This window comes from Molothrus aeneus, chromosome Z, assembly GCF_037042795.1.
Source record: "Molothrus aeneus isolate 106 chromosome Z, BPBGC_Maene_1.0, whole genome shotgun sequence".
Lineage (NCBI taxonomy): Eukaryota > Metazoa > Chordata > Aves > Passeriformes > Icteridae > Molothrus > Molothrus aeneus.
The window spans coordinates 40,263,695-40,283,647 of record NC_089680.1 but is presented as its reverse complement, the minus strand read 5'-3'; the positions used below and the strand labels follow the sequence as shown (position 1 = coordinate 40,283,647).

Here is a 19,953-nt window from a genome sequence, read left to right as displayed (position 1 = left end):
GCATCTCTCAGGCACTGAGGGTGTGAGTGGAGGCTGCAGGCCAGTCAGGGCTTTGCTTAAGTTTACATTTTCTCAGTTTCAAGAAAGACTGTAAAAACTCTGATCTTTTATTAAAAAGGAGTAAGTCATAGCAGTAAAACTTCAGGAAATTCAGTCTGAACAATGAAAATAAATACTCATCTACATTACAAACTGGAAGGCCATTGAATAAGATACTAACTCAGATTGCTTGTAAAATATCTCTGAAGCAAAACCTCATGCATCACAGATTAGGTTTTTTGATCTCAGATGCAATGCAATTTCACTATGCACATTCAAAGAATCAGGAACTGTAAAAAAATTTCACAAGCTTCCCTAGAAAACTTGCTTCTTCTTTAGCTAAACATTATGATTGACTAGCAGATGCTCAGTGAAATGAACACTGACTTTCCTCTTTGCTTTGTTTTGTATTTTTTTTTAATCGCACCTTCAAACACACCTTTATTTCCTTTGCTTTCATAGATCACTGGTTCACCTAACAGAGAAATCAATGTCCTATATAAAACAGAACAATCTTAGCAGAAATAACAGTAATTTTAAATTTTGTTGTACTATATGTTAGTGAACACTAAATTTGGTAGTATTCATATCAGAATTTCATTCTCATTGGATATGTCATCTTTCTCTGGTTCTGCAAGTCTATTATTCTACTAAGAGGGAACAAAGCTGGATGCCTGAAAACATCTGCAAAACACAGATAATTACTGGGATGTGCTGAAGAACGGGAGAATGAAGAAGAGAGTGTTTTCTTCGGAGGACCCAACTCTTTTAATGATTGCACAGGTACCTGAAAACTTTCAGAAAAATTATCACTACTTTTTTTTACAACCTTAAAACAAGGATACCCCCTTCCGCCCAGCTATCCACTTTCATTCTGCCCATCTGTTTCTCTCTTACAAATACACATACCTAGAGGAAAACAAGCTGCTTCTGGGAAAAAGGCATACAAATTAAATACTAAATTCGTTCTATTTTAGCAAGAAATACTGCATTCAACATCCTCCATAGAGAAAACTCTGTTAAATGTTGCCAATCCATACTTGATTGCTTCAGTGATTTTGGGTCAGCAGCAATTTTTTTTTATTTTCAGATTTCAAAACATAGAATTTACTGTAATCTATCTCTGTGACCATATTAATACAAAGGCATTAAAATTACTAGCGGAGTGCCACTATGTTTTGATGGCCTGTTTTGCACAAGCAAACAGGTCACTTCTACAGTTTTGTCATGCTTCTGCATGGATAAAACTTTCCCCATCTGCATTTAACTCATTTTGCAAAGCTTTAGGAAGACAAACCTCCAGGGTTGGTATTTTGTTTTGCTTTTAAAGAATAAACTGTTCTCCTGAAATTGTCAATTTGGATTTTTTAGGTTACTCTATTTCCACCTTGACAACTATAAGCTTATATTAAGGAAACACAAACAAGGACGTGTTGCAAGGCTGAAATAAAATCTCTTTTGTGGCTCACCTCTCTTGATTGCAAAGCACACACAGAATTCTAACCGTGTGTCCTACACACCCAATGGGGATACTGAAGGGCAGAAATATGATTGACACTTTCTCAGGTGAAAATTTCATCAGCATTTGCTATTCTTTTTCAATTCATATCACTAGCTTAATGAATATTCACCGACATAGCAAGGTAACCTGCTAGAGCAGCAGAAAGGCTTTCTCTACCTGTCTGAGACTGGTCAGTCTGGGACAAGGCAGAGGCTGATGGTCTGAAAACTGTGTTTCCCTGGCTGAAATACAAGCAGTGCTGGACTTGGGAATCTTCCAGCTTAATGGTTTCATTCTCATGGAGACTAAAAGCAATTTAAAAAATAACCTAATAATGAAGTTTTCAGACCACCAGAAATCTTAATTTGATTTCAGAATAATACTGGAGTCCATTACTTCAAGGTTAGCCATATATACTTAAGAGATCCAATGTATGTCCCTTGCAGTTTGATTTTTTTATTTATTTTTAAATTAATTATTTTTAAATTAATTTCATTTTATGAAATTAATTACTTTATTTTTAAATTAACTTAATTTTTTTTAATTTCCTACCTCAAAAAGATATTACTAAAGTTCAGTGATACTGACTCTTCTTTTCTATACAACCACAGAATGTACCTAAAATTACAAACTTCCACAATTTCAGGAAGATTTAATTATTTTTATCTCTTTAAACCCACTTAGCAGTGGCAATTTGCAATTTGTTGCTCAGTTGTGATTCTACGCACATGGCAGATGATTAGATAAATGCAGCTCTCAGGGGACCTGATCAGAGAGCCCAGTGAAGCCTATGAACAGCAATTTACTACTTTGGAAAGTCTTTGGTTACATAGTTGGCTAGGTTTAAAGCTTGAGTGCTTTGAATACTAGAAAACAAAATCACAGTACTGACCATGGAAGGATACTACAAAACTAGTTAACTTACATATATTTATTTATTCATATATATGTGTATGCATGTACCTTTTCAGTATATTTTCAATTAATATTCAACCAGTGGAGATTTCATCAAAAGACAAATTGGTTCTTGCTATGCATTCAGCAGCTTCCATCTGAAGTTTTCATAGTATTTTACATGCATTAACAAACTCAGTCTCAGACTCCTGAGAAATAAAGGTACAGTAAGGAGAAGTAACTGCACTTACTGCTTACAAGAGGAAAGGACAGAGAGTACAAACAGAAATTTATATAATATAGCAATATTATTTAAAAATTAGACTCTTAGTTTTTAGCCAATAATCCCCTAACACAACTGCTTGAATACCACTGATATTTGCAGTTGCTTTTCCTCCACAGAAACTTATTAAACTACAGTAGAAAGAATTAAAGCCTGACTTCCACTTCACCTTGGGCAAGAACAGTGGATCACTGTCAGTGAAGCTCTGATAATGCTTTTGCTCTCCCTCATTTTTATATAACTCCTCCTTTCTGAGCAACTTGATCTAGTGGGTTGCATCCCCACCCATGCCAGGGTGGTTGGAGCAACATGAGCTTCAAGGTCCCTTCCAAGCCCGGCTCTTCTATGATTCCAAGATTCTTCAGCACCCTCCTCATTAAGAAAATGTGGGTACTGCCCCTGTGGGTACCAGACCAGAAAAAGGCGCTGATGAATAGTCAGGGCTCACAAATACATTTTTTCATAGCTGATTCTGTCTTTGCATATCTGATCAAATGGATATATATCACATCATCAAGACTGCTTCTGCATCAACACATGTCACAGCACAAGCATTACAGCTTCCTCCAATCCACCCCCCTCACACAAGTTATCAGACCACTGCTCTCAGAATCAGGCAACATTTTGTGTAGGGGCTGTAACTGATTTGTTTCAGTTTGATATCATCAGCCCTTAAACCAACTGAAAAGTGCCACATATTGGTTATCTAAGTGTCAGCAAATTTCTGTAGTGGATCACTGTAAAATATGCATTCACATTCTCAAATTAGAAATGACCACTTTAAAGGCATGAAAAAAAGTTTGAAAGAGACAGATCTAAAAATATTTCAGCTGCAAAATAATCTTGTATCTCGTGTTGAAAAACTTGCATTAATTAAGAATTTTGTAGTGACAGTAATTTTAAGAGTGCCATTCAGAAACATGACATTTAGGATGCCTCCATACTAAAAATTCAGAGGCTTAAATTGGAAGAAGCCTTCTGTAATTCTTCTCAACAAAGAATCAAGTGAAAAGGAAGGTAACTTCCTAATGCCCTTCCAAAAATTAGAAAGCCAATCAGTATCAAATAAGATTTTTTTCTTTAACCAATTAAATCTCAATTACCATATATATACGATAATCATGTATAATCTTTAAGTTTCTGCTGACAGGGAAAATTCTATTTTCTCTACTTCAGAGAAAGAGACAATGGGGAAGACGTCATTCAATAGCTATTGATAGATCTCAGGCATAGGGTTTGGTGAGGAGACTGGCCATGATCACCAAATGATGTAGGAAAATTAATTTCTTTAATTAAAAAAAAACAACCAAACAAAAAAACAAAAACAAAAAACAAAAACAAACAAACAAAAAACAACAAAACCAAAACCAAAACAAACAAAAAAACAGCAAACACACCCAAAAAATAAAAAAGAAAACCAAAGCTAGAACCACCAACTTAGATTTGACATATATACATATATAACAATTGTATTCTGGTAATCAGAGGTAAAACTGGCTTTTTGTGTAGCTGTAACATGATACAGTACATTTGGAAGAGCAGCTACCAAGTAGGACTTGGTGTATCATTTCTTGACAAAGTGCATTGAAGGCAAGAATGGGCCCTATTTTCAAACCGCAGGAAAAAAAGAGCCAGTCTTCAAATTTCATGAAGAGAAAAATTAGAGATGTGAAAAAGTGTGAAAGAACTATAGATAGACATGAAACAAGCTGATGTACTCCCACATCATAAATGAAAACAAATATTCACAACTGAATATTTACAGTCATCTTATGTATCTACACAGATGTGCAAGATTCTAATGCAGGACCGGGTAATCAAGATATATATATCAAATTTAATTATTATTCCCCTTTACAACTATTTATAGCTGACTTTTGGCTACAAAGCCTATGTTTCCTTGACTATAAAAATAAGTACTGAAATTTCAACCCTTTAAAATCAATGACAGCACACTTAAGAATCAGTAAGTTATTTTTATATAATCCACGAATATCACACTGCAGTAAATAATTTGCTTCAAATGGTAATAAATCTAATTTATATCTGTTAAAAACATAATAATTTGTTTGTTCTGAAAATAACATCAGAAAATTATGTATGCATGTTCAAATTTATATTATAATTTTATTAACTTATACTATGATGAAAAATATTCAAATATATTTCAGACAATTTTTAGGGAAGCAAAGGAAGGAGAAAGATCAGATTTATGGCAGAGCAACATGGTAAGTAATTAGGGTCATGCCACATGCATCCTCCTTTCAAAAAACAACTGAATACCTAGAGCTTTCATCAACACCTGTGAACATCCATTGGATTTCCTCATCTATCTGTGGGCAGCTGAGCTCAGGATCTCCCACACCTCAGAGAGCTCACTTTCCCCAAGCCATACGGTGCCTCCTGAAGTGAGGTATGCTGCTGACATGTTCTCTCTCCCTAAACAAATATAAACTAGAGCAGGAACAAAATCTTGTTCCCAAGGAAGGCAATGATGAGACAGGAGAGGCGTTCTCAGTTCCCCATTCCACCAAAGCAGAACAAATCTGAGAGGTGATTTTGTTATTGGAAGTGTCCCTACCAGAGGTGCGATGCAAAGTCAATGCACAGGTTCAAATCCTCTCCAGTAGAGGAAGAAAATTATTCTGCAGTTTCAACATCCATGCTGAATGATTTTAATTCCTAAGCAGATAAAGGAGACATTTAGGTATGCACTCAAATACACTGAAAATTTTAAGATTATGGAATTTTTATTTTAATTATTTTATTAACCAAATTAATATCGACTTATCTAAAACATCAACCAATTGAAAATACAGTGTGCACAACATGTAAGAAATAAAAGGAGTAATCTTTCACAAGCTTGATTATACCTTTCCCCATGTATGTTAATTAACACTTTTTTATGGGGGGATGCACTCCACTTTTCTAATTACTCAGCTTGTATTCATATATCTCTGCTAGCCATTTGCCTTCCACAGTATTTACGCAGATACAATGTTAATTTTAACATTTCTTTAAGACTTCCCAATTTGCATACTGCGCATCCCAGTGTTACCATCCTTCTGACAGCGTAGCGCTCTGCCTGCATTGCCAAAACAAATCAGCGCAGACAGAGCAGTGATCAGATAGACCTGATATTCGCTTGTTTAAAACAAAAAGGAAAACCCAGAAGAGCAAACAAAGTAAACAAGAAAGAGCATACATTATGCTCAGAGATGCTCTAGTTACCAGCCTAAGTAACATAGACCTTGTCAGCTCTGCCTCTGCTCCCCTCCTCGACTTTTCGTGCTGTTCACCCTCCAGAAAGCTCCGTGCAAGCTGAGCACAGCCTCATGTGCTGCTGCTGCAACCTCAGCCAAGGCTGGAGGTTTGGAATACAAACTAAATTTCTGGGGATGCAAAATCTCTGACATTTATGAACATTGGTCAGTGTAATGGAATGCAATTGCTGAATGGCCTTTTTGCTGTTTAATCCAATATAAGGAAAGAAAGAGGGTTTTTTTTCAATGACATTACTTCAGTTATTCTCAAAAAAGGAAACAACCAAATTCCTTCCAAAAATCCCAAAGCAGCATATGTGAACTTAATATTTGAATGGTTTTGTGATTTGCAAAACAGAAGATAGCCCACAATATCAAGCACCAGGAGATGCCTTTAGCACACCTTTGCCAGCAGTACAGGAGATAATTTCCACTGCTTGCTTGCAAATAAACATGAGGGTTTATTACATTTTATCACAGATATATGAAATAATGACACACAACTGACATCCTAAAACCAGTATGTATTAAATTTACAAACTGTATGTAGAAAGTGTTTATTGAATTACAGCAGATTATTTGCTTGAAATACATTTGTTAAGTGTTTTGTTTTAAATTAGTCATATGAAATGGTTATTGAGCCACTGGAAGATACATTTTACCAAGACCTAGATTAATTTAAAATTCTGTTCTATCTTCATTGAGACAGAATCATCTAAAGTGCAGTTGTTATACAAAATACATACACTAAATAAAAGTTTTTCCTCTGCACTGCCTTTATTCATTTTTGTAAGAGAGCAAGTCACTTTCGGCACCAGAATAGCATGTCAGTTTGCAGACTGAAAAATGAAAGATTGCTAAAGATATTAAGACTTGAAAATTTATTCAAACTTAACTACAGGCTTTGTTATATGCCTCACCTATAAATATTTATCAGAAAAAATATAAAAGGGAATTATTTAATAATCTGCTTCTTCACTTTTTATTTTGGTAGAGTGACTTTGACAGATGACTTTGAAGTCTCTTCATGCAAAAATTCTTTCTCCAGTCTTCGGGTTCAAACAAAACAGTCTGAATTCCTTTCAATGGGCTGGTCTTGACATCAGACACCCACTGCGGGTTAGGGGTTGCAGGGGGAAGTGTCTGCGCCCAAGTAAAGTTGCCTCTAATTGTAGCCACTGATAAGCAGCTCTAAAATAAGCACTCAAAGAAACTTTGGTCAGGCACCCATGACCTGAACTATAAACAACCACAAGAATACCAAGGAAGCTCTTTACTTCCATACTGATAGATGACTCTTGTTTTGACACAGCAAAGCAAAATGAGCTGCCCTTTCTGTGGTGAATAAAACACCAGATGTCCATCCTTATCTTTCATCCATATTCACTCAAAATGCAGTTGCCTAAATATAATAAATAGGTTTCTGCCTTTTAACAAATGAAAACATTTTACTTTGGAGATCTCATAAGAGGTTTTAGCCACAAGCCAATATTCCTCAGAAAGACAAAATCTAATTTAGCCAAATATTTATGTTTCATTTTTTGGAGGACAGTGAGTTATGAACTAATCAAATGTGTTTAAACTAAAGATGTGTAATAATTAGAACTGCCAAATAGATATTAATAATTTATTGGTGGAGAACAGCAAGAAATTGAGAGTGAAAAATTAACAGAGCTTTTCTTCATAATCTTAGAATATACATTGATCTGTAAATTCAAATCAAAATATATAATACAGCAAAAATGGAAGCTGAAACATATTTGCATTATTCTGACATACTAGTTCTGCAAAATACACAGCACCCATGGGCGACGTTTTTTAAAAATCAGGTTTACCATTTTGGGCTCCTTATGACTGGAATTCTGAAAGATGTTCAGGCATGGAGTCCAGATGATTACAAGTATCTAGCTCCTGGAATTCAAAGATAGATGGGCTCCTGACTCCCATTTCAGATCTTCATCTAACATCCTATAGATTTGCACATTGTGTAGAGCACTGGGTAAAACTGACACTTTCAAAGCTGTTCCAGAAATGGAAAAATTTGTGCTGGAAACACGAAACCAAGTTAAATACCATATTCCATTTGCTCATTTTGCCAGTGGCACAAAATCAGCATGCACATTCAACGCAGACAAACTGCTATTCAGTGACACTTCACGGAATCACGAGTCAGCAGCCCCAGCAGGAACATCTGCCACCATTTTAGGCAGATCCATGGTACCTGCATTCCCAGGCTACACAGCTAGCTCTCCTTCCCCGAAGCAAATCTGAACTCTGTCATGCTATGAGGAACAAGTGTGGGAGTGGAAGTTCACTGCAGCTTTCCCATCCATTCCACAGAAAGATAAATTTGGTCTAGCCTGTGGAGAATGTAGAAGTTGGCTGCAGCTTAGAAATTACAGAAACAGCCATAGTCACATCAAGCAGTGCTCATACAGGCCTGGGGAATGAGGGGGATGGTGGTGGAAATTGCTGAATAACACTGACTGATTGTATAATACTGACGGAGTATTCCTCAGACCTGTCTTAATGAGAATCATCTCTCGACAAAAAAAAAAAAAAAATTAGCATGCTTGTGAACAATGAAGCACAACACACAGGCAGACTACAGAAAATCTAACTTTAGGAAACAAGAATAGAGAATAGTTTAAGGTTAAACAAGAAATTTTAAACTTATAGTTAGTGCCTTTAAATAGCAATGTAAAACCAGAGACATTTAATTGGATTCAGTCACAATTTATGTTGTACTTATTTCACATCTATCTAAATGATATGTGTATGAAATAATAAAATTATTACATCCTGGATTTAATTATTTTCAACACAAAAACCTTGAAATTGTTTTTTGACTTCTTTTTCCATTGCAGAGAGATGAAGCATGCTAATAAATTTATTACTTCAACAAATAAACAGTAAGAACATGTACAAATCCTACTGAACTTTTCATCACTCAGCAGTATATCACTGGATTTAATATTCTGTTCCAAATTTCAAAGCCACATTTAATTTAGCAAAAACAAGTATTACATATAATACTGGCAGAATGCATGCAGTTAAAAGTCTGTTTGGTCATGTGGGCACCTCATGCTTAGGTTACTCATCTCTCACTTTTCCCACACATTCAACATCTACTGCTTAATAAGCCATCGGATTTCAGACATTTTCAATTCTGACCCTTTTTAAACGCTCTGATAGATTGCCTACCATCTGGCAGTGCTTACTCTTGGTACCACACTCCCTTTGCATTACAAAACTGTGCTTCTGATAATTATATCTTTAATGTGGTAGATGTATGCAAGACTTGAATTCCCATGCTGGCAGTATAAAAGCTGAAGGGACAATTTCGGCCGAGCGCCTGTGTAGCAGTGTATGGTAACAATATGTTCAACTGCATCACGGTGCAATTCTCAACAAAAGGCTGCTAACCTGTCCGAGTCAAGGGAAATGGAAAATATACGTGAAGTTTTTTTGGTTTTTTTTTTAATTACTACAAGACATTTTACAAACTGCAAGAGGCTATGAAAATACTAAACTGACTTCTCCCTGCTAGTTTGAACAAACAGCTCAGTATCTTCTAGCTAACAGACTGAGTAAGAATGGAAAACTACACAGCAGAACAAAAAATTGTAAAAATATAAAATCAGTGCATTGTTTCCATTTATTTAAAGGAATGCATTATATCTTCAGAAAGAGATGTAGGAGGATGAAGAGAGGACAGAATGAGGGGGGAAAGGAAGCTGTTTCCAAAAAATACTCTTTCAGGGACTATATCCATGCGCTCCTAGGAACTTTTGAATGCAAATTCCCTGTAGCATGATTTCACAGACTGAAAATTAAACCATAAGAAATGCTATAAACAAAAGAAAAAGTAGGATTCATTATTTCAGCAGTCATCTAGATAAGACCTTCCATGAACACTGCATACACAGCTCTGAAAAACAGCACTTAAGAACACTTGGTAAAGTGGGTATATGAGAAAGGTACCCAATTAAGAACTGAAGTTTGAGGTATATACTTGATTTATTTTGCTTCTTTTGTTCTGTTTCCAAGTTTCAATCTACCAGACTAATCCCAAGCTGGAAAAGCAATTCCTTTTCCTACCACTGGGCTTGTCTGGTACTAAAGGCAAGGTGAACCCGAGTGGCAGACAAGCTTGGCTCTTACCTTCACTGAAAAATCAAGTGCAAACAAGCCCATATGCAGCTATTCCAATGATCCTGTAGCACTGGATGTGTTTGGGGAACCCAGAGGCTTGCAAGCACCTACTGCCAGGCAGTAATAAGATGTTTAGGGAGTAGCAGCACCTGCTACAGGTTTCATATCAGTTTCTCTGCCAGACCTAAATAATAAGTCCTCCTGGAATGAACAACTAGATGGAAATCACTTAAGAGCCTGATGGAAAACCTCTAACTAACCGTGTGAAAGCTTGATTGCATCTCTATGGTTTTGCAGTCATGTTTTTATTCCATCTCCTGGGTAGAGCTGGATAGATCTTACTCTGCGAATCTTATAAATTTCTGTGTATTTTCCACAGCTTTTCCCTAGGACAAGATAGACCAATTTATTATTTATTATTGGGGTCTCATTATATATTACTCTAAATTTACTGCGATCCACATATCTGCATTAAGGTCAGATCATTTCATCACCACACTGTCTATTGCTGCAGTCATGCCATGAAGAGAGGTGCTTCTTGGAGGATCTGGTAAATTAGTGCAAGATGCAATGGAACCAGCTAAGGAAACATCATTATTTCCACACCTTAGTCTGCTGATATAAGAGGGCAAAAAAACTGGAGGTAACCAGGGTACAACATGTATAGAATTGATACTGTGAGAGCACAGTTTATTTCTATGGCATTCTTTATATGCTGGAGCTTCAGTGCAAATGTAAGATTCAGTGATTTTCAGGCAAAATTGGATGAAAAAGCGTACTTTCATTTAAATCTCTCCCCAGTATTAAAAACATATAAAAACCTCCCCAAATTAAAAAAAAAATTTAAATGTTTATTGGTTATTTTAAAGTAATTTTAAAAAATAAACTCACTCAAAAAATATTTAAAAAACAGAACCAACATAGCTTTGATTGTGAACATAGACCAACCCCTGCTTTTTCAGCTGAAAACAGAGTCTCTTAATATGAATTTTTAATAAATATGACTTGCTTAGAGATAAAAACTTAATAGCAGTAGCATACTAAATTCCAATAGTGTATCAAAATATTTAATAATTGACATGCTTAATTAGATAATATATACACATAAACAACACCAAAGATAATCACATAAAAACAAAATCCTATTCTTAGCTATGTAATGTAACTTAAGTTTTGGGTACTTCACTGGCAAAAATGAAAATGGCTTTGGGGTTAGTTTTTGGTTTTTTCAAATATTTAATGGAAACAGTATGCAGCTCTTTTGTAATTAAATGAACATTTTCTGAACATAAGTTTATTCCAGACTTATTCCAGTTGCTTTGCATTGCAAGGCAATAAGATTACTGAAAAATACCATGCAGCTTGCCTGAATCTGTCATCAGATTAAAAGATATTAGTAGAGATTTTATAGAAGCTAAATGACAGTGTCCTTGAGGTAGTACTGACATTGACTCCAGCTGATACAGTTTTTGGTCATTAACATACCTTACTATGTGTCTAGAACAAGCTCTCCAATAATTAGAGCTGAATACACTATGATTTTTAAAATTAAATCATGCCTCTGGGAAAGAATCAGGAAATAGACAGCTAAAGGACTTTCAAGCAATTAACGAGAACTGTACTGTCAGGTTAAAAATTAAACATTGCAAAGTAGGTTAAAAGTTTCCTCTCTCAAAAAAAATGTATATTGACATAGAAAACAGTTCTCATGCTGTTGAGTGAAAGCAAAGGTGAGAATGGATACTTCTTGTTTATCATCAAATTAAGTAAATTTCTTTTCAATTTTTCATATTCTACACATACTCATCACTAAAAATAGTTTTTTGCCTCTTACAGCTTCAAGTTGAACCTCTCAAAAAATCCGACGAAGTTTAATTAAATATTACAGTGACACTGATCTTAGATAGGTAGGCAGAAGTGCAGCACTAAAGACTCATACTTTTTAGGTGACCTCTGCATTCATACATCTCTATTTCTGCTACTCCAGGCTGAACAATCAGAAACTGAGCCACTCAAATTTTGATTTCATTATATAAACCCCCCCCTACACACACAAGAAAGCCTAAAGCAACATATCAAATCCTATGCATCTTTCAATTAGCTGTTGTAGTCACCAAACACCCAATCGAATCATAATCTAGACCTTTGTATATTACTTGATGCTTTTACACAGTATTCCAATTCACAGTTCCCTTCATATACCCAAGTCTGAGAAACCTAGGATGAAGAAAAAACTTTTACTGACTCAATTACAAGCATCACTTATTTTGATGTGCTAACAAATGGAGTCACAGGACACATTTAAAAACGTGTTGCCGTGCTAAAACAATCAATTGGAATACCAGAATCAGTGCATTTTCCCCACAGGCCCAAGCACAATGAGACCTAATTTTGGATATGCGTATACAGAGATACGGATATAGATCATATTTACCAAGCAATTTTTTCCTCCTTGCAGTCAAAGCAGAAAAAAAATCAGAAAACTGAAGAGGAACTCTCATGATATGGACTGTCCTGAGTTAAATTTTAAAGACTCATATATAACATCCCCAACATATCATCTTTGACTTACATGTAACAGAATTATTAATGGGAATTCTGTAACATTTGAGTTTATTTTATTTTGTTGTGTTTTCTTTCTAAACCTATCTCAAAATCATGATGAACATACTTGCCTTTACATATATTGTCTAGAAAGTGAACACTGTAAAACAAAGCATCTTGCAGAAAAAAAATGTACTTTTGTGCATATTCATAGCTGCCAGTGATCTTCAAAATGTCCCAAGTTAAATTAAAAGTAACTCTGAGAACTGAGGAACTGAGTTACACTTGTTCAGCTATTTCTCTCCCCTAAACTTCATTCAATGTTCAAGTACATAACACGACAAGAGTGTGAAAGAAAATGCAGTGAATGGACCGTTATTCCAGGACCAGAATGAACATAATGAAAACTGGCAAATGTTCAACATATAAGTGAGCTCAAATTATGCATTAGTATTCTACATATCCAGAGACAGAAGGACGTCTTACTAATAAAATGAATCACTTTGCCTGGACAAACAAGGGCATACGGCTTCCCGCATGCCCTAGAGGTCTGGAAGGCAGGTGGCTGCTGCACCAGCCTTGGGTGGACTCCACTGCCTTGCTTTAGCAGCTCTTGAAGAAAATCTCAAGGCAGACAAGAGTACACAGCCCTCGTGAGTCCAAAAGCACGAAATGCACCTCTCTATCCCTGTTTTCCCTCACGCATCCCTGCTTACAAGTAGAAAAGGAAAAGTCAAAGTACAAAAGGAAGAGTCAGTAGCTAGCTTCAGTCAACTAGATTTCGTAACAGATGAATCCATGATAACTACTGATGAAAAATTATTCAGTAGAGAAAATAATAGGAATGGGAGATGAAAAACAGCCTAATGCATTTCTGGCCTATATTTCACATCAGAACATTTCCAATAGAATATTTTGTTGCTTATTTTTGGTCCTGCCTCCTAAACATCTAATTTAGATACTTGTTGCTGCAATTTCACTCCATTACTTAGATGTAATTTCCTTCCTCTTGGTAACATCCGTTTATGCATTTGAGAACCATTACTGTATTTCTCTTCAGCCTGCCTTTATGAGAGTTGCATTCTACCTGGGGAGCTATTATGAAGGCCATACATAACTTGATGTCAGAGAGAATTTTCAAACATTATAAATGCATTATTTAGGTTAATGCTACAATTCTGTCATTTTATTTTTTAAGGGATTTACAGAAGTAAAGGGCAAAAATTTTGGGAATGCTGCAAATAAAACCCAACTACTATTAATAATCTTTTTAGTAGTAATGGAACTCCATGTTTAGTCAAATGTAAGGACTGAACATCTAGCAATACGAATAGTTTATCTGTACAAAGCTTTTCTATAGTAGAACTAAAAATTACAGTCACAACAATAGTATTTGAAAATGATACATGAAAGATAGCCCCAGATGAATCTGTGCTTCATTCATAAAAATATAAATATTTTTTTTAAAAATTGCTTGCACAAGGAATGTACTGTATATAGCACAATTATAAATACAGGATAATGATTTTATTAGTGAATTCAGAAGTGTCAATTCTGCAATAGAATCACATGACAAATCCTGAACAAGAAATTACTACCTTGAGAATACAAAACTATGGCCATTTCATATTCCTACACTACCAGCGACACAATGTATCCATTAAAACCCACGCAAATTTATACCTGAACTATTTAATATAGACCAATATAGACTTGATTTATGTCTTCCATTTTGAATACATATACCTCTATCAATTACATTTAAGTCTGATACAATACATTTTGTCTTTATTGCATATAGCATTACCTTCCAACTCTACTGCTCTATATAAACCTAAGTCTGTAACAGCTCACAAAAACATAAATCTCATTAGCTTCAAGAGAGACATTCAAAACATGTGACAAAAGAGAAGCACAAAGTGCTTATCCTAAGCTTCTTAAGACACAACTTAAGATAGGTATAACATGTAGAGTGAAGACTGGTCCCAAAAGGCAGGTTTTAAAACAATGCATGCATGAATTTTAGAGACCTGATTGTGAGCTTCACATATGACATGCACAGTCTATCATGTTAGGGCGACTGCTGGCGGTCAAAGACAGGTCCACAAGATAGGTGAAAATGAAAAAGAAAATTGATTCATAATGCAAATATAAGTTCAAATGTTTTTAAAAAAGTATAATTAAAAAAAAAAACATGAGGCATGCTAAACCATGGCAATTTTGACTTACAGTTTGGCACACACTTACTTGAAAATTAAAGCTGTACATGTGTATGACAACATGGATGGGTTGCATAAAACTGCACAATATAACAGAATGTTTTTTAACAGCAACAGAAGCAAATTCTTCTGTAACTACCCAGACATACACATGCAAATATTGTGTCTTTCAGCCTGATTAAAACTCTTTGAAACCTGGCATTAAATTACTTACAAGGTATTACCAATGAAGCCTTCAATGATTTATAAAGATTTCCACAATAAACCTCAAACATTTACATGATGCCTTAAATGTGTATACAAAAAGGTTTTGAAATTGGAATGGCACACAAGCTAAAAAAAAATCTGGCAAACTTTTACTATTCACTTAAATTTTCTGTTCAAGTTTTAGAAATAATTCTGCTTTTACTTTACTGTTATCATTAAAATAAGGCTTTAAGTTTCTTGGATAAATGAAAAGTTACCCAGAGAAATAAAATTCCTATGTTTTTGGGTTTTTTTTTTCCTAGTGTTCCAAATTAATTTATACTTGGTATTATTTACACAGGGGAAAAAGACCTTGAGCTCTGCCTGCACTGAACCTCTTTACCTGCTGCTCTGACAGACAATGCTACATCACAGTCCGGCTTCGTTTTGAAGCCAGTTAAAATTTTTGTCCCCACTTCCAGACAAAGGCTGCTCTCAAACATCAAGCTGACTGCAATCATCAGAGTGTGAAGGCTACATTTACGCATACACACATTATTTCCACTCAGTCTGTCTCATACATTGCTATTTCTGCAACTCTGTAGCAACTCTGTTTTCTTTATAGATTGCTGACTACAGATGCCCTATCCAATGTGGTAATAAACCCAAGATTTCCTTGACAGTGTGAGTTTCTCTTTGGGGAGGGAGGGAGATGCTACAGGGCTGGATGAGCAGCCCAGGCATGTGCATGCCAGCCCTCTGAACATTACAGAAACTCCTTCCATGCCAAAGGACGTGGAGTAACTAATCATCTAAAAATCAGTCACGTACATTTCCATTAATACCAGAAGGCCCTAACATATAAAAGTCATCCAAAGCCCATGTCCACCACTTATCTCCTATGAAATAATTGACATGTGTGTGGCAGCAGCAGAACCATGTGCAGTTGCTCCCACCTCCTGTCAGCTTCGTCCTGCTCTCATCCTGTGGCTGCAAGGCCACAGGGCTGGACCAGTGAAGCTCTCCTGAAGGCTCATTCTTCCACATTTGAGAATGGACAGCTGGAGGCACTCAGTATCTCACAGAACACACACAGGACTTCAGCAAACTCTGACTGATAAATTCACTTTTGTTACTTAAGTAATTACACAGAATTGTTGTTGAGCTTTAGAGATACAGTACTCACAGCTGCAAAGTGATAAACAGAGGCCTTGTGCTGGGGTTTGATGTGCATTAGGTGGAGGGTTTATATAACAGCTTCCAAATTACACATTAACCTCAGAAGACTGGGAAAAGACGACCAGGATCAAAATGGTCCTCTTGTGGAAAAATTATGTAATACTTATTGAATTTAATCCTCCAAGGGTGTATCTGCCCAAAGAAGAGACAATTTTTCCCTGAAACACATGCAAGATGGAGAGCCATAAAACTAAAGACCAAGCCCCACAAGGCTGCAAGTAACCAACTGACAGAGCACGGAGTTTAGAGACAGCTTCCACGTTCTGTTCATACCAAAACAATGGGCAGGGGGGCACCGAGATGCTACCCACTCCTCCAAATGTCACAACAGAATGCCATTTGGTGTAGATTAATATACTGTTTTACAAAAAACATAAGAATGAAATCAAGGAATAAAGCGAAATACATCAAATTATCCGAGGAAATACATACAAGCATGCAGAACTAGAAAAAAAATAAAAGAGGGAGCAGAAGCCTATACCAGAATTTTCCCACATTTTACATGGTTAACCCAGTATTTTCCTAAGTGTGGCTACATTTAAAGTCTACTAAGATGTTTATCTTCATAGGTGCCACAGCTACCCTAATAAGAACTGTATTTACAAATGCATAATACATCTCCTTATATGGATACCATAAAATACACAGCTTTTTACTTTTTTCTTGTTGTTTTATTAGAGAATTTAATTCTTTCCCCTTGATGAAAAGAACATCGAAACAGCAGCATGGGAATACCTGTGTCTCTTTGGATGCTTTAAAGTTTGTCTGCACACAAGCACTACATTGTTACAAATAACTTGCAAAAATAAATCAAAGCAACTCCATCCTTACACCTGAATTCACTCTGGTACAGAGCCACTGTTAGATTGCACTTAAAAGTGCTGTTGTAATTCCCAAATAAGGTGAATATACTGTATAGTACAACGTCTTCACGCATTTTGCACTGCCACCCAAAAAGAGTGGTACCACTACACAGCTGCAATTGTTTCGGGAGAAAAAACACGCACATCTCATATTTCTCACTGAAACAGTCTTATGGGCTAAAAAATTACATCTGGAACCTGCCACACCATCCCAATACTAATGAAAGAGTATGAACTTTATTTAAAAACCAAACACTCTAATAAAATAAAAACTTTAAAAAACCCACCTGAAAATACCAATTAATTTAAGAATATGCAGACAACAGGACTGAAAAGGATTCAGTGCTGTTTACTTCTGTTGAAAAAAAAATGGGAAACATATGCTACGATCTCTAAACTGTCCCACTTGAAGTATTAGGACAGAATTAGAAGATATTTCTATAATGAAACAGAATGAACATGCTTATCACCTATTTCACAGAACTGCTTAAAAAGTTACATGCTGCAAAATATGACAAGCTCCTATTGCCCAATACACCATTCAAGTGTGCACCTCACTCAGAAACCAAGCTTACAACAGAACAAGGAAAATTATTCACTAGAATAACCTCATTCATTTCAGCAGAATCCTCACGTGAATAAAGTTACTCATGCACACACACAGATAAGGAAGAGGCTATCAGACCCCCCCCCATGCCCTATGCATCCTACCACAACACCAGATGCAACCTGCTACATCCCTCTCTAGCAGGTAGAAAGGGAGAGGGTAGGCGCTTGGCTCTCTCTCCCCACTTAATGCACCTGCTAATGCAGCTGAGCTGGAAAAGGTACCCCAGGAAAAGAATGAGTGCAGTTTATTGAGTTCAGGGAACCAGGAAAACAAGTAGGGACTTGAAGCATGATTTCAAGTCACAACTGACTGTGCTGTGCTCCTCCACTCCTGTAGCTGTACTGCTCTCAGACTCAGCTGCAAGCTCATTGTGAAACACCTCACTCCACGCAGTCCCGCAGAAACTTGGACTTTCAAAGTATTTCTTCCTGCCCTCACTGAAAGAATGTTCTGTTTAACCCCGTGTTTTCTTAGAAGATCCATGTAACTTCTGAACATTCTGGATTTTCTGTTTTCAAATGCAGTCTCCGGTGCAATTCACTTATCATATAGACGCAGGTTGTTCAATTCAAGCTGTTGATTAAATACGCTTAACGACATCGATAGTTCCTCAGAAAATATCACAGAGAGTGTTACATTTATAAAGGCATACAGCCAGCTGGCATAGAGTACGAAATGAAATAATCTTACACTTTAAATGTATTTTTAAAGGGAACTGTAACTTCTTGGGCATTTCTTTGCACTGCTTTCTGTATGAATATTCCAGTCCTGCATCCATGCATCTTACTGTGAAAGCAATGCTAATCTGCCATCACATTTACCTGTCTCCCTATGGAAACATAGTTTTCTACAGACCACCTGGATAAACTTATTTTACTGTAACTCTGGCAGAGACGCACTTCCTTCTCGCAGCCCCTGGAACAAGTGTTTACACACCGGGTGCTCAGGGAAGGGCAGGCGTGCGCAGACACGGGGATTTTACCGATGCCGATGCAGCTGTGTAACCCCCCGGGTGAGCCCTCATCCCCCCGGGGCAGAGTCGTGCCCGACGGCCCGCGACCCCGCGGCGCGGACAGACCGGGACAGCGGGACGGAGAGCCACAGAGCTCAGCATCCTGCCTCGGGGGCTGCAGGCGGCGCCCCGGCCGGCGCGGGGCCTGCGGGGCCGTCCCGGGTGCAGCACGCTGGAGAGCGCCGGGCCGAGCCCGCGGCAGCCCCGGCCCCGCCGCCCGCCGAAGTTTGCGCCGGGCGAGGTGCGAGGCGCCGGGGCCACCCCTCTCCCGCCCGCCGTGAGCCCCGCGCTAACCTGAAGTCGCTGTAGGGGTGGATGATCCAGAACCCCGCAGTTTTAACCCTTTCCTGCTCCTTCTCCACCGCTTTCTGGCTGCCGAACATGCGGAGGGAGAATTTGTTGACCCCCGGCTGCAGCATGGAGGTGAACTGCCGCTGCATGAAGCCGTACTGCCGCCGGGGTCCCTCGGCATCCTCGAAGCCCACCACGGGCTCCTCGCCCCCGCCGCCGTCCACTTTGAAGCACACCGAGTTGCCATGCTCCTTCACGCCGCCACTGCCGGGGCTGCTCTGGGCTTTCTCCGCCGAGGCCGCCGGCTTGGCCGGGAAGGAGTTAGCGCTGCCATCGTCCCGGCTGCCGGCGGAGGAGCTGCGCTTCCCAGCCTCCATGCTGCGGGGCGGGCGCACCCCAGCCGCGGGAGAGCGCGGGGAAGCCTCGCCGCCGCCGGTGCCCTTCAGCGGCGCGGCTGGGCTGTGCCGCCCTGAGCTGGGCTGGGCTGGGCTGGGCTGGGCTGGGCTGGGCAAGGCTGGGCAGGGCTGGGCTGGGGCTGGGCTGAGCTCCGCGCCGCCGCGCCGCCCGGCCTCAGCAGCGCCGCCGGCTCGGAGCGCGCTCCGCGCAGGGCGGGCACCGCCGCCCCTCGCCCGCCCCCTGCCGGCAGCCCCGCTCCGCCTGACATTGAGCGCCGAGTCCTTGAGGGGCCGCGCGGCGAGCGGGCAGCGCCTGAGGGAGGGGCCGGGGCCGAGCGCGGGCAGGGGACAGGGGCTCCCGAGCGCCCGGCCCGCGCCTCCGCAGGAGCACAGGAACACGCGTAGGTGGATGTTTCACCCTGAGCAAAGCAAGGGGCAAGGCGTGGGGGGGTAGCGTGC

The 19,953-nt window shown here is 38.5% G+C and overlaps 1 protein-coding gene across 1 annotated transcript in view; it reads right to left on the bottom strand.

Moving 5' to 3' along the window:
- Window positions 1-19,540, bottom strand: part of HCN1 (hyperpolarization activated cyclic nucleotide gated potassium channel 1) — a 194,746-nt gene extending 175,206 nt beyond the window's left edge. Inside the window, exon 1 of the mRNA XM_066569615.1 lies at window positions 19,103-19,540. Coding sequence (XP_066425712.1) covers window positions 19,103-19,476 — 374 coding nt within the window. The 5' untranslated portion in view covers window positions 19,477-19,540. The remainder of the gene's footprint in view (window positions 1-19,102) is intronic.
- Between the last annotated feature and the right edge of the window lie 413 nt (window positions 19,541-19,953).